General features: G+C 35.9%; 1 protein-coding gene across 1 annotated transcript in view; it reads left to right on the top strand.

The window, feature by feature from the left end:
* GBE1 (1,4-alpha-glucan branching enzyme 1) overlaps positions 1-15,061 on the top strand; it is a 307,124-nt gene that overhangs the window by 226,227 nt on the left and 65,836 nt on the right. Inside the window, exon 12 of the mRNA XM_004002835.5 lies at positions 2,045-2,216. Within this exon, the coding sequence (XP_004002884.2) occupies positions 2,045-2,216 (172 nt within the window). The remainder of the gene's footprint in view (positions 1-2,044; positions 2,217-15,061) is intronic.

The raw sequence follows: 15,061 nt of genomic DNA, 5'->3' as shown, positions 1-15,061 counted from the left end.
AGTCCAAGGGACTCTCAAGAGTATTCTCCAACAACACAATTCAAAAGCATCAGTTCTTCAGCGCTCAGCTTTCTTCCAACTATCCTTTCCATTCATGTCCAACTATCACTTCCATTCATGTCTATGGAAAAACCATAGCTTTGACTAGATGATGGACCTTTGCTGGCAAAGTAATGTCTCTGCTTTTTAATGCGCTGTCTAGGGTGGTCATAACTTTCCTTCCAAGGAGTAAGTGTCTTTTAATTTCATGGCTGCAGTCACCATCTGCAGTGATTTTGGAGCCCCCCAAAATAAAGTCTCTTGTTGTTTTCATTGTTTCCCCATCTATTTGCCATGAAGTGATGGGACCAGATGCCATGATCTTGGTTTTCTGAAAATTGAGTTTTAAGCCAGCTTTTTCACTCTCCTCTTTCACTTTCATCAAGAGGCTCTTTAGTTCTTCTTCGCTTTCTTCTATAAGGATGGTGTTACCTGCATATCTGAGGTTATTGATATTTCTCCCGGTAATCTTGATCCCAGCTTGTGCTTCTTCCAGTCCAGCATTTCTCATGATGTACTCTGCATAGAAGTTAAACAAGCAGGGTGACAATATACAGCTTGATGTACTCCTTTCCCAATTTGGAACCAGTCTGTTGTTCCACGTCCACTTCTAACTGTTGCTTCTTTGTCTGCATACAGATTTTTCAGGAGGCAGGTCAGGTGATCTGTTATTACCATCTCTTTAAAAAATTTTCCACATTTTTTTGTGTGTCAAGTATATAACAATATGAAAATTAAAATACATTTTAAGCTTCTAGCCAATTGTAGCACTTTTGGGTTCCAATTTATGTTTATTTTGTATGAATAAATAAAAGAATAAGGAAGTGAGTGAAATAAACAAATTGAAGATGAAACTGATAGATTAATTTCATAATTTTTCTTCCAAGATGTACAGAAACAGTATGGAAGACTTATATCATACTTTAAAGATCCATGTAATTCCACTTTGTATTAAAAATTGTCCGGAATATACAAAAAGATGTAAGTTACCTAATTCTTCCTAAAAGCAAACCTACTCTGAATTTTAAACCTAATAAAAATTACAAATATGAACATATGAAAATAGTTTAGACTTTAAAATAGGTTTATAAAGAAAAATATTTTTCTAAAACTGAAAATAATTCTACAGTAATATGGTGAGGCGATTATGGTCTAATCTCTGTGTTTCTCTATATATTCTTCCTATCAATAAATAATCCTTGGCATTAATTAGCTATTTTTAACCATAAATCATTCCAATTAAGAGACCTTTTCTGCTGCTCAGGGTGTTTCTGAGTTATCTGCCCCATTTGTCAACTATTATATTTTCATATAAAACAAACTTGTTTTAGATTAGATTTCAAATATAATAAGAAAGCAAGTTCTACATTTTAAGAAAAAGTTGTCAGTTTGCTCCTGAAAGGAAAAAAGGTCCATTGTGATATATTTATGTACATGTTTTATGTACATAAATATAAGTGCATATACATATAAATGATTTCTAAGAAACTCTTCCATTCTTTTAAAACAATAAAGTCATGATATACAAGTCATTTTTAAAAACCGTATTAGTATTCTAATAGTGTAATCTAAGATTATGGGATTGTATGAAATCGTGTGTAAAACTTATGAAAATTGTCAAGCATTACAGAATTTAAGGAATCTGTCATTCAATTTTAAAAAATCCATTGTTTAAATTCTTTAAAAAGGCTATTAGTATTTTAAACATTATAACATATATTATTCTAATTTCTCATGCTTAGTATTAGCAAATATTCAGGTAGCTTATCATGAGTTTTTCACCAAGCTATTTTATAAGTAAAAGAAACAGATATAGGAGCTTTCTCATGTATTTCACCAGTTTACCTTCAGCATAGATAGTGACTATTGAGAAATACATGGAATTAATACTAATTCACACACTTCTCCTGTACAGTTTTTATGAAACCACATGTTACTCTAGCATAAATGACAACTCCCTAGTACCTATTCTTTGCATTTACATCAGTGACTTTTGTTTTATTAGGCACTCGTTGGGGATAAGACGTTGGCATTTTGGTTGATGGATGCTGAAATGTATACCAACATGAGTGTTCTGACCCCATTTACTCCTGTTATTGATCGTGGAATACAGCTTCATAAGATGATTCGACTCATTACTCACGCACTTGGTGGAGAAGGGTATCTCAATTTCATGGGTAAGTATGAATTGAACCTATATCCAATCTGTGTTTAAAATGTTAACCAATATTATATATGACACAAGTCATGTAGGATATTGTGCTGTAGCTGTTCAGGTTTAAAATAGAATATTATAATTTTATTTCTGTAAAACAGTGTCATTTGTAAACTGTAAAAATTAAATTAAGATTATTGTTATACTAATATATGTTGCAAAATTAACCTAATGGCTGGTATCTTATTTAATATTGTTGTCAATAAGTGGGGTGAATTTTTTTTAAACATAGAATTGTTACTCTGAATTTAATCATTCTGATTTATTTTATTATCATAGTGTTTGCACATTGAACATAGAAGATGTAATTGTCATGTCATAACAACATACTGAGCTAATATTATTGGTCTTCTTTGAGGTAACTGTACACCAGTACATTTGTATTATAAATGTGCAAACCAAGGCCCAAGGTATTGTGATGGACAAAATAGATACTTATTTAAAAAATAGGAAACATGACTATTCAAAAGTCATTGCTTTCTGAAGAATCTTGAATTATAAAATATACAATCAACTAGCATTGTTTTCTGTTCTATTTGGTCAACCAAAACCATTTGAGTTTTAGGAAATTTTACCAGTTTTTAGGGTAGAGAGAGCTGGAAAGACTGGGAATGCATATGGGAGCCTGACTTAATTTTCTGTAATAAAAGCCTTAGGAAGTGAAAAGTGAAAGTCACTCAGTTGTGTCTGACTGTTTGTGACACCATGGACTATACAGTCCATGGAATTCTCCAGGCCAGAATATTAGGGTGGGTAGCCATTCCCTTCTCAAGGGGCTCCTCCCAACCCAGGAATCACTTCGGATTAATTCATTTCTACCTGAAAGTTTTTATTAAAAAAATCTCTGATCTGATTTATAAAAGTCTCTATCATTTGCCATCTTGAGACTAGGAAGCTAAATCCAATAAAGCACATACCAGATTTTCCCTGTACAACCTGTACCTTTCAGTGCATCCCTCTCCTCTCACCCTGTCAGGAAGTGACCCTCATGACCTTGAGATTGTACTTTGTCTTCCAGGCACCAACCTGGGCATTCTGGGTGGACTTTGAAGGCACTGTATTCATAAGTAAAATCAGCCTCAGTTCCTTAAAGGCAGCTGGTCCTCCCAGACACAGTGACCATCATTCACAAGTACAGCCTTTCCTAGTAGAGAAACAAAATCAGTGATGACCTCTGAGTTCATGCTGTTGGTCTTGTCATTAATTCTTGAAGCCCACTGCATCCGAGCATTCTATTAATCCAGACTTAGTTTACTGCTTTAGTCTGGAAGTTGTATAAGCATTGTCAGCTCAGAAGCCTGCACTGAAGAGTTGAGAATGTCAGTAGTTTGTAGTACCTGATAGAGTTTTTTTCCTGAGACTGTCCTTCATTGAAGACAATTCTAGCCCATAGCATGTAACATAGCATCTGAGTAAAACAAAACTATCTGCAGATAACAGAGACTTAATGTCCATAGTTCAGAGAAGGCAATGGCAACCCACTCCAGTATTCTTGCCTGGGAAATCCCATGGACAGAGGAGCCTGGTAGGCTGCAGTCCATGGGATCACGAAGAGTTGGATACGACTGAGCGACTTCCCTTTCACTTTTCACTTTCATGCATTGGAGAAGGAAATGACAACCGACTCCAGTGTTCTTGCCTGGAGAATCCCAGGGGCAGGAGCCTGGTGGGCTGCCGTCTATGGGGTCACACAGAGTTGGACATGACTGATGTGACTTAGCAACAGCAGCAAATGTCCCTAGTTAATTGAATATTGATAACTTTCAGATAAAAAATGTCTGAAGAAAGTTCATAGTGAGAACTATTTCTTGAATCTTGGTATTAATATTTTCCCTGAAGGTAAAAATGGATCATGGACAGCTAAGATCTTAACAAATCTCCAGTAATTTCATAACTTCTTTGAAATGTTTTTAATTAATATCATTTTAACTGTATATATTTAACCGAGGGCTGACTGAACTGCTTTTCTGTTTTGGAAACTCTTCTCATAGAACTTTCAATAGTAACCCAACTAAATAAACATAATTATCTATTAGTGTGTCTCTTATACGAAGAAGGCAATGGCAACCCACTCCAGTACTCTTGCCTGGCAAATCCCATGGACAGAGGAGTCTGGTAGGCTGCAGTCCATGGGGTCGCTAGGAGTCAGATGTGACTGAGTGACTTCACTGTCACTTTTCACTTTCATGCACTGGAGAAGGAGATGGCAACCCACTCCAGTGTTCTTGCCTGAAGAATCCCAGGGACGGGGGAGCCTGGTGGGCTGCCGTCTATGGGGTCGCACAGAGTCAGACACGACTGAAGCAACTTAGCAGCAGTCTCTTATAAGGTCTGTAAATTGACCATATTTGTGGTATCAAATATAATTTTGAGATTATTTTTGATATAGGATTCAAAGATATATTTACGTTTTCTTCCTACATTTGTCCTTCAAATGGTTTATAATGTTTAACTCCAACAAAATACTTTTTAAAAATTCCTTCTGGCTCAATATCATATCTAAATCTAGCATTTCTCTACTAACTTTGAAATCAGTAATGTCTAATATCCTTATGATTTCTGATTATTGATGTCTTATGAAATTTAGTATTTTCCCATGAGCTCTCATGACTTTAAATATTGTTTTTTCCACTTTCTGATCATGGCACTCTCCTGCCTCATGGCTTGCCTGCAGTGTCCTCCAGCTGACTTGCAGGCCTTGCATGAATGGTCTCCCATGGGTCTCCCCACTGATGGCCCTGCTCCAGCCAAGTAGACTTTCTTTCAGTTCATTAAATGCACCAACCTCCTTCCACTCTGAGCTCTGTATATTTTGCTGTTCTCCCCTCTTGGACTCATCCTACTCAAACACCCCCTGTTATACCTGACAAAATCTTTCATCTGCAAATCTTGTTTCCTTAGGAAAGCTTTTTCTAAAGCCTCAGACTTCACTAGTTTTACCTATTATACATTTTTATATTACCCTATTACTTACCTTTTGTGGCACATAAAAAATTATATTTAAAGCATTATTAAATATGTGACTGCCTTGGTAAATTTAACAGAAAATTAGGTCTTATTCACTTAAGACTAGTAGCAATTAGCACAGGGTCTAGCACATCACAAGGCTTTCATGTTTTTCTGAAAAAAGATATTTTGTATATGTATATATATGTATATATGATTACCTTGTAATATTTTTAGCAGTGGTTCATTAGTTGCAATCACCACTTGTAGTTTTAAGCAAAGTTATTTTTTTTCAAGTGGCATGGAAGAAATAAATTTTTTAAATGATCAGTTAAAGAAATTTAAGACCAAGGAGCAGCAATCTGGTTGTTTACTCATGTTTTAGGCATTCTAAAACTTGTTAGTTTTCTGGAATTTTATTTTTATTTCCCTCTAGTAGAGAGAGAATGAATTAAAAGAAGAAAGCAGCAACACATTTTTGTATTTTTTCATTTAAATATGTTTACCTGAATTTGTCAGGCATTTAGATATGTGTTCTGCTTATCAAAAATCATTAAGATCAATGTAAACTTTTCACAATGATACCAGTTTGGTGGATTTACTTTATTTTGTTTGTTTTTATCTTATATACTCCTAATTTTGTGTTTCAAAAAATTCTTTCACTCTGATAATGGCATTTGCAGCAACATAGGTGGACCTAGAGATTACCATACGGAGGGAAAGAAGTCAATATAGAGAAACACAAATATCATGTATCTCTTATTTGTGGATTCTAAAAACCAGTGCAAATGAACTGACTCACAAAGAATAGAGTCATATATGGAAAATACAAACTAAGAATGGGAAATAAATTGGGAGATTGATGTTGACATATACACGCTACTGTATATAAAACTCGAAACTGATAAGAATCTACTGTATAGCACAGGGAACTCTAGTTGATATTCTATAATGGCCTATATGGGTAAAGAATCTAAAAAAGAGCGAATATATGTATAACTGATTCACTTTGCTGTATAGCTGAAACCAACACAGTGCTGTAAATCAAAGGCATTCCAATAAAAATTAATTGAAGATTTTTAAAAGCAGAACATTTATTCTTTCTCTCTCTCTAAAATACAATAAATATAAAGTTGTATTGTTGAGTCACTCAGTCATGTCCAGCTCTTTGTGACCCTGTATCCTGCAGCACACCAGGCTTCCCTGTCCTTCACCATCTCCAGAGCTTACTTAAACTCATGTCCATTGAGTCAATGATACCATCCAACTGTTTCATCCTCTGTCATCTCCTTCTGTTTCCTAAAAAAAAAAGAGAAGAAGAAGAAGAAGGAAAGAAAGAAATCCACTCTGGATGAAGCAGGGGAAATTTTTTTTTTTTTTGGCTTACTAGGTTATTTTAGTTATGAATAGATAGGTTTATATTTCCTGTTATTCCAGCATATCATCATATGAAGGAATCAGGTATAAAATGGGGACCGAAAATAGCTGAATTATTTGCATGTTTTTGCATCCTAAGAGTTTTCATTATAAATATTAGTAAAAGTAAATTTATATAGACACAGCATGCTATATTGTCTAAGACATTTTCTAGGCATCATCTAAATTAATCTTCATAAAAGTTTTCTTTTTTTTTTTTTTAAACTTAATGCAGTCTTAGTTGCAAAGAAACCTGAGGTTAAAATTAAGGGAGTACTCAGATATCTAGGTACATATCCGAAGCCCCATTTTACTAACGCTACAACTTGAACAGGAAAAGCAACTCAGCTAACACTGTGCAACTAGAAAATGAGAGGAGCTGATTGTCTTTCTCTTCTATTTCCTATTTGAGAAAATTAGAAAAAAATTAGTATTAGATCAGTATATAGATTAGCTACCAAAATGCAATTAATAAATATGTTTCTGGGAAAAGGTAGAGCACTGTGATTAAGAAAATGATCTGGATGGGAACCCAGGCTTAGCTGTGTGAGCTGAGTAAGGGGCATCATAACCGTGTGCCTTTGTTTGCTCAGTAGTGGAATGGAGTAGTGCCCACCTCAGAAGATTGTTTTCAGGGTGAAAATGATTCAATACATACACAAGACAGCATATTATCAGGTACATAGCTCATAGTTAATGTTTATTTAGATTTAATTTAACTCTAGATTTACTATTGCTATTTTTATTATTACTAGCTATTCTATTAATGCTGATATTCCAATTCCATCCAGGAGTGCCTCTTTAGGCTCTCATCTGATGGTACACAGTTTAATATAAAAGCATCATAAAATATTTAATTCATTTCCTCTAAAAATATCAGTAAAATTAGTAATTCTTTGTTAAAAAATGAAATGACATTTCCTAGGTGGTATTGTGTGGTTCACAGGACTGGAAACGGTCAGTTTTCATTACAATCCCAAAGGACAATACCAAAGAATGTTCAAACTACCTGACAATTGCACTTATTTCACATACTAGCAAGGTTAAGCTCAAAATCCTACAAGCTAGGCTTCAGCAGTACATGAACTGAGAGCTTCCAGATGTACAAACTAGATTTAGAAAAGGCAAAGGAACCAGAGATCAAATTGCCAACATTCAGTGGATCATAGAGAAAGCAAAGGAATTAAAGGAAAACTTCTACTTCACTGACTATGCTAAAACATTTGGCTGTATGGATCACAACAAATTGAAAAATCCTTAAGGAGATGGGAGTTTGAGACCACCTTACTTATCTCCTAGGAAACTTGTATGTGGGTCAAGAAGCAACAGTTAGAACTGGACATAGAACAACTTACTGGTTCAAAATTGGGAAAGGAGTACACAAGGCTATATATTGTCACCATGCTTATTGAACTTCTGTATAGAGTACGTCATGCAAAATGCTGGGCTGGGTGAATCACAAGCTGGAATCAAGATTGCTGGGAGAAATATCAACAATCTCAGATATACAGATAATACCACTCTTATGGCAGAAAGTAAAGAGGAACTAAAGAGCGTCTTGATAAGGATGAAATAAAAGAGTGAAAAAGCTGTCTTGAAACTCAACATTAAAAAAACTAAGATCATGGTATCCAGTCCCATCACTTCATGACAAATAGAAGGGGAAAAGTGGAAGCCGTGACAGATTTTATTTTCCTGGGCTCCAGAATCACTGCAGATAGTGACTGTAGCTATGAAATTAAAAGATGCTTGCTCCTTGAAAGGAAAACTGTGACAAACCTAGGCAGCACATTAAAAAGCAGAGACATCACTTTGCCATCTAGTCATGGTTTGTCCAATAGTCACGTACGGATGTTAAAGCTGGACCTTAAAGAAGTCTGAGTGCCGAAGAATTGTTGCTTTCAAACTCTGCTGCTGGAGAAGACTCTTGAGAGTCCCTTGGACTTCAGGGAGATCAAACCAGTCAATCCTAGAGGAAATCAACTCTGTATATTCATTGGAAGGACTGATGCTGAAGCTGAAGCTCCAGTACTTCGGCCACTTGATGCAAAGGATCAGTTCTTTGGAAAAGATTCTGATACTGGGAATGATTGAGGGCAGGAGGACACGGGGAGACAGAGGATGAGATGGTTAGATTGCATCACAGACTCAATAGATATGGATTTGAGCAAACTCCAGGAGATAGTGGAAGATAAAGGAGCTTGGTGGGCTGCAGTCCATGGGGTCGCAAAGAGTCAGACATGACTTAGCACAACCAGAACAACCACAGTTATATGGTTAATTATATAGCAATTAAGCTGTTTCTGTAGTCAGTCTCACGAAGACTTAATATTGTTTGTTCATGGTGATGTCTTTTGAATGTTGGTGCAAAAACATCTTACTTTGCTTTCATGTATGAAGAGGTTTGATGGTTGCCTAGATTCCAATTTCTTGGATAAGCCAATATGATGTTAATCAGTTAACATTTATTATATGGTTTCTATGTATGAGTGTGTGTGTGAGCTTTAGATAAAACTTAATATGTTTTTCTTAGAAGCCTGTGCTCAGATTTATTTCACACAGAAGTAAGGGTGAGGCAAGGGAGCAAGAGAGAGACAGAGGAGACACAGAGAGAGGCAGAAACGGTGTGAGAGAAAGGGGTAGAGAAAGCAGATTGATATAAGTCAAGTTCTGTTTAGAACGTTAGTGAATTTGAGATATATATCAATTTAAACTATATATTTCATATATTCATAACACATTCTAAAATGTGTTCTAACACAATTTATTGCATTCTTTCATGCTTCAGACATTTATATGTGTCTACTATATGCCAAGTATTGTTAAGTGGTAGATATTCCTAGGTGACAAAGACTTCTTGCCATCAGGGTCTCAAAACCCAAAAGGAGTCCAGACGAGTAAGCAGACCAGTATGTCTGTCCTAGTACATTCACTCACTACAGTGATAGAGATAAGCAGAGAATGTCATGTGAATATATAGGAAATTGGATTAACAAATTGCATTCTTGTTAGAATTTATGAGCTGCATCAGCCAGACAAACTTAGAAGAGTAGAAAGACGCAAAAAAGCCATACCACAAACTTAGGAAAAGTCCAAGAAGGAGTAGGACTGATTTGACAGAGTAAGATTAAAGTCAGTTGGGAATATTAAACTTGAAGTAAATGAAGAAACTGGGGCCTGAGGAAATCAATTTAGAGATCATTCATTGACTGGCAAGTTTAATGAAAAAATGTGGTTTCAATCACTTTAAAACATCATAAAACTCTTCAGTAAGAAAGGCCTGGTATTGATTGATGGTTTAATAGCTTTATGTTTTTTTTTAATCTATTTATAATATAACTAAAAGGAGACAGATGAGAAAAATAAGATGTGGTTATTGATAATCTGTGTGGATATATCTATGCTATTTGTAAAATCAGTGGTTATTTAACATTTAATTTTTGCTTAAAAATAAATATAGAATGAAAAACATCTGCTTTACACATAGGGTTACTTCAGTAAATACATGTTGCAGGCATACCTTATTTTATCGTGCTTCACAGATATCATGTTTTTCACAAAATGAAGATTTGTGGCAACCTTGCACTGAGCAAGTCTATGAACACTGTTTTCCCAAGAGCATTTGCTCATTTCCTGTATCTGTCCCATTTTGGTAAATATTGGAATATTTCAAACATTTTCATTGTTATTATATTTGTTATGGTAATCTGTGACCAGTGCCCTTTTTTTTTTAAATTGAACTATAATTGATTTACAATGTTATTTTTAGGTATACAACATAGTGATTCAAGATTTTTACATATTCTATTCCTTTAAAAGTTCTTACAAAATAATGGCCATATTTCCCTGTGCTGTACAATGTCCTTGTAGCTTATTTATTTTATACATAGTAGTTTTTTATCTGCCACCCTTATTTCGCTCCTACCCCTCCCTTTCCCCACTGGTAATCACTAATTTGTGAGTCTGTTTCTGTTTTTTGATATTCATTTGTTGATTCATTTTTTCAATTCCATACGTAAGTGATAACATAGCATATTTGTCTTTCTTTTTCTGACGTTTCACTAAGTATAATCCCTTCTGGGTCCATCCACATTGTTGCGAGTGGCAGAATTTCATTATGTTTGAGCAATATTCCATTGTGCCTGTATGTGTTTGTAACTACATATATATTTTTTATATCACATCTTCTTTATCCATTCATCTGTTGATGTACACTAAGGTTGTTTCCATACCTTGGCTATTATAAATAATGCTGTGGTGAACACCACGGTGCATGAATCGTTTCAAATTAGTGTTTTCATTTTCTTTAGATATATTCCCAGGATATAGCTGGATTGTATGATAGTTCTATTTTTAATTTTCTGAGGAACATCCATACTGTTTTCCATACCCACAATGTATTGGGGTTCCCTTTTCTTCATATCTTCACCACCCTTAGTTATTTGTAGACTTTTTGATGATAGCCATTCTGACAGGTATTTGGTGATATCTCACTGGGGATTTGATTTGCTTTGATGTTACTACTACAACTTGCTGAAGGTTCAGATGGTGGTAAGCATTTTTTAGCAATACAGTATTTTTTAAATTAGGATATATACATTGTATTTAGAAATATTGCTGTTGGTATAGCCTGTAGTATAGTGTAAATTACCTTTGATATGCTGAGAAGCTGAACAATTTGCGTCACTCACTCTACTGCCGTATTCACCTTATTGAGGTGGTCTGGAACTGAACCCACAGTATCTCCTAGGTATGCCTATACTTGTTTGTCAATAAACTGCTAAAGAAGTTCAAAGAAGAAAATGAGGATAATGATATATTTTGTCCAATTTTCTGGTGGTTCTCTAGTTATCTTAAAAGTGTGGTGGTTCTCTAGTTATCTTAGACGTGCTACATTTTTCTAACCCAGTCAACTGAGATAGAGGGAGTAGCACATGGCCCAGTCATATGACTTGTCAGGAATTGCTGTAGAGAGGTATGGCCAGGCAGGCAAATGGGTTACTGTGTCCAGGAATTGTATACTAGGGAAGGAAAAAAAAAAAAAAAAACACACACACCTATCCTGATCAGTTCAGTTCAGTTCAGTCGCTCAGTCATGTCCGACTCTTTGTGACCCCATGTATCGCACCACACCAGGCCTCCCTGTCCATCACCATCTCCTGGAGTTCACTCAGACTCACGTCTATCGAGTTCGTGATGCCATCCAGCCATCTCATCCTTGGTCATCCCCTTCTCCTCCTGCCTCCAATCCCTCCCAGCATCAGAGTCTTTTCCAATGAGTCAACTCTTCGCAAGAGGTGGCCAAAGTACTGGAGCTTCAGCTTTAGCATCATTCCTTTCAAAGACATCCCAGGGTTGATCTCCTTCAGAATGGACTGGCTGGATCTCCTTGCAGTCCAAGGGACTCTCAAGAGTCTTCTCCAACACCACAGTTCAAAAGCATCAATTCTTCGGCGCTCAGCCTTCTTCACAGTACAACTCTCACATCCTTACATGACCACAGGAAAAACCATAGCCTTGACTGTTGACAGACCTTAGTCGGCAAAGTAATGTCTCTGCTTTTGAATATACTGTCTAGGTTGGTCATAACTTTTCTTCCAAGGAGTAAGCGTCTTTTAATTTCATGGCTGCGATCACCATCTGCAGTGATTTTGGAGCCCAGAAAAATAAAGTCTGACACTGTTTCCACTGTTTCTCCATCTATTTCCCATGAAGTGATGGGACCAGATGCCATGATCTTCGTTTTCTGAATGCTGAGCTTTAAGCCAACTTTTTTGCTCTCCTCTTTCACTTTCATTAAGAGGCTTTTTAGCTCCTCTTCACTTTCTGCCATAAGGGTGGTGTCATCTGCATATCTGAGGTTATTGATATTTCTCCTGGCAATCTTGATTCCAGCTTGTGTTTCTTCCAGTTCAGTGTTTCTTCCAGTCCAGCGTTTCTCATGATGTACTCTGCATAGAAGTTAAATAAGCAGAGTGACAATATACAGTCTTGTACTCCTTTTCCTATTTGGAACCAGTCTGTTGTTCCATGTCCAGTTCTAACTGTTGCTTCCTGACCTGTATACAGATTTCTCAAGAGGCAGGTTAGGTGGTCTGGTATTCCCATCTCTTTCAGAATTTTCCACAGTTTATTGTGAAATAAACTGATACTGCAGTATTAATTACATGTACGGTTGACCCTTGAACAGTTCAGTTCAGTCGCTCAGTCATGTCTGACACTTTGTGACCCCATGAACCGCAACATGCCAGGCCTCCCTGTCCATCACCAACTCCCGGAATTCACTCAAACTCATGTCCATTGAGTCAGTGATGCCATCGAGCCATCTCATCCTCTGTCATCCCCTTCTCCTCCTGCCCTCAATCCCTCCTAGCATCAGAGTCTTTTCCAGTGAGTCAGCTCTTTGCATGAGGTGTCCAAATTATTGGAGTTTCAGCTTTAGCATCATTCCTTCCAAAACCACCCAGGACTGATCTCCTTTAGGATGTACTGGTTGGATCTCCTTCCAGTCCAAGGGACTCTCAAGAGTCTTCTCCAACACCACAGTTCAAAAGCATCAATTCTTTGGCACTCAGCTTTCTTTACAGTCCAACTCTTACATCCATACATGACCACTGGAAAAACCATAGCCTTGACTAGACTGACCTTTGTTGGCAAAGTAATATCTCTGCTTTTGAATATGCTATCTAGGTTGGTCATAACTTTCCTTCCAAGGAGTAAGCGTCTTTTAATTTCATGGCTGCAGTCACCATCTTCAGTGATTTTGGAGCCCCCAAAAATAAAGTCTGACACTGTTTCCACTGTTTCCCCATCTATTTCCCATGAAGTGATGGGACCAGATACCATGCTCTTAGTTTTCTGAATATGATACTACACAGTAAGTGGTTGGTTGAATTTATGGATAAGGAGAGACCATGGATATGGAGTGTAAGTTATTAGTGGATAAATTGAGTTATTGTTCAAGAATTAAGTGTAGTGCCAAAATAATGCAAATATTATGTAATCATTTTTTATATTTGAATTTCAATAATGATATGTATTAAAGTACTGCCATCATTAAGTTAGTTCCAAGTAGGTTTCTGTGAAAAATAATTTTCTGGCACTTCAGAAAACTCTTTGTAATCCTCTCCTAGACTGGGCAATGGTGAGGAGAAAGTTACATTGAACAGCTAACTCCAAGTATTTTCATTTTCATGTAACCAGATTTCTTATGTAATAATGAAGAAAATGTTTTTAAACAACTTTTATTTTTCTTAGTAAATACTGTAATCTCATTATTAAGAGCTTGCTGCTAGTTTTGTTTCAAAGGAAGCTGTTTTGGTTTTCCCTTCTGATTTAACTCCGTGTTCTTGAGTTTCATCATGTATAGATAGAGATTCATATGCAGAATGATCTGAATCACACTCAGTTCTGTCATGTTCATATTCCACTCTTTCAGAAAGCCTTTGAACTAAAATAAGAATCTTTCTTGCAACAGAAGCTTTGCTTTCTCAGTTTTCCTTTTCTTTTTCCTCTTGGGGATTCTATGTTATAGTAGAACATTTTCTAATGAGTACACCTTCATTCTATTTTAAATTTTAATGCTGCATATAACTCTCAGGGCATATCTCAAAACATAAATGATTCAAATTTCTTATTTAAAAAATACTGAACTAGCAGAATTAAGTCAACAAAACTAGCAATATTTCACTACTGTAATATGGCATTGTAGTCTAGAAAACTGGAAAACCATGTTGTAATCATAAAACACATATTCCCCATCACATCAGCTGTTAATGCATAAAACTGAAATGTCAAAAGTAATCTGGAATCAGTGAACTCATTGATTTGTTCACACGTTTATTTTTTCATTCATTCATTCAAATTCATTGTTTCCATGTGAGTTTCTAGGTATAAATACAGGTTGGTTGTAAGCGGAGTTGTGTGAAAACAAAGAAGCTATCCTTGATAGCTTTTGTATTCTCAGTGAGGTCATTGAGAGTGGAAAGAATAAGAGAAAAAAGGAGTTTGAGAAAAAAGTAGAACTATTAAACAGACATCTTCAAACTGTAGTAGGATATCTGGTTTATACTTAATGCTCACTGATATTTGTAATCAAGATTATAAATCAAATCAGCTTCTTAGTTGTGTGACTTTTTTCTTTTTTTCTAGAAGACCATGGTTGACCAAGGGTTGAAATTTTGTCAGTTATCTGTCAAAAATAGGGAAAAGTTTTGAAACCATTAAAAAAGAGCTGATATAATAGAGAACCAATAAATCAGTGGATCTCTGGAATGACCTGGAAAGTTTCAAAAAATACTATATATTGAATTGGTTTAGTCTATAGCCTAGGATTTGGAAAGTTTTAAAGATTCCTTCACATGGGTATAACTATGCCAAAGCCTTTGACTGTGTGGATCACAATAAACTGTGGAAAATTCTGAAAGAGATGGGAATACCAGACCA

The sequence above is a fragment of the Ovis aries genome, chromosome 1 (assembly GCF_016772045.2).
Source record: "Ovis aries strain OAR_USU_Benz2616 breed Rambouillet chromosome 1, ARS-UI_Ramb_v3.0, whole genome shotgun sequence".
In the NCBI taxonomy this organism is placed as follows: domain Eukaryota; kingdom Metazoa; phylum Chordata; class Mammalia; order Artiodactyla; family Bovidae; genus Ovis; species Ovis aries.
The sequence above is the reverse complement of the archived record's forward strand: the minus strand, read 5'-3'. Positions and strand labels throughout refer to the sequence as shown.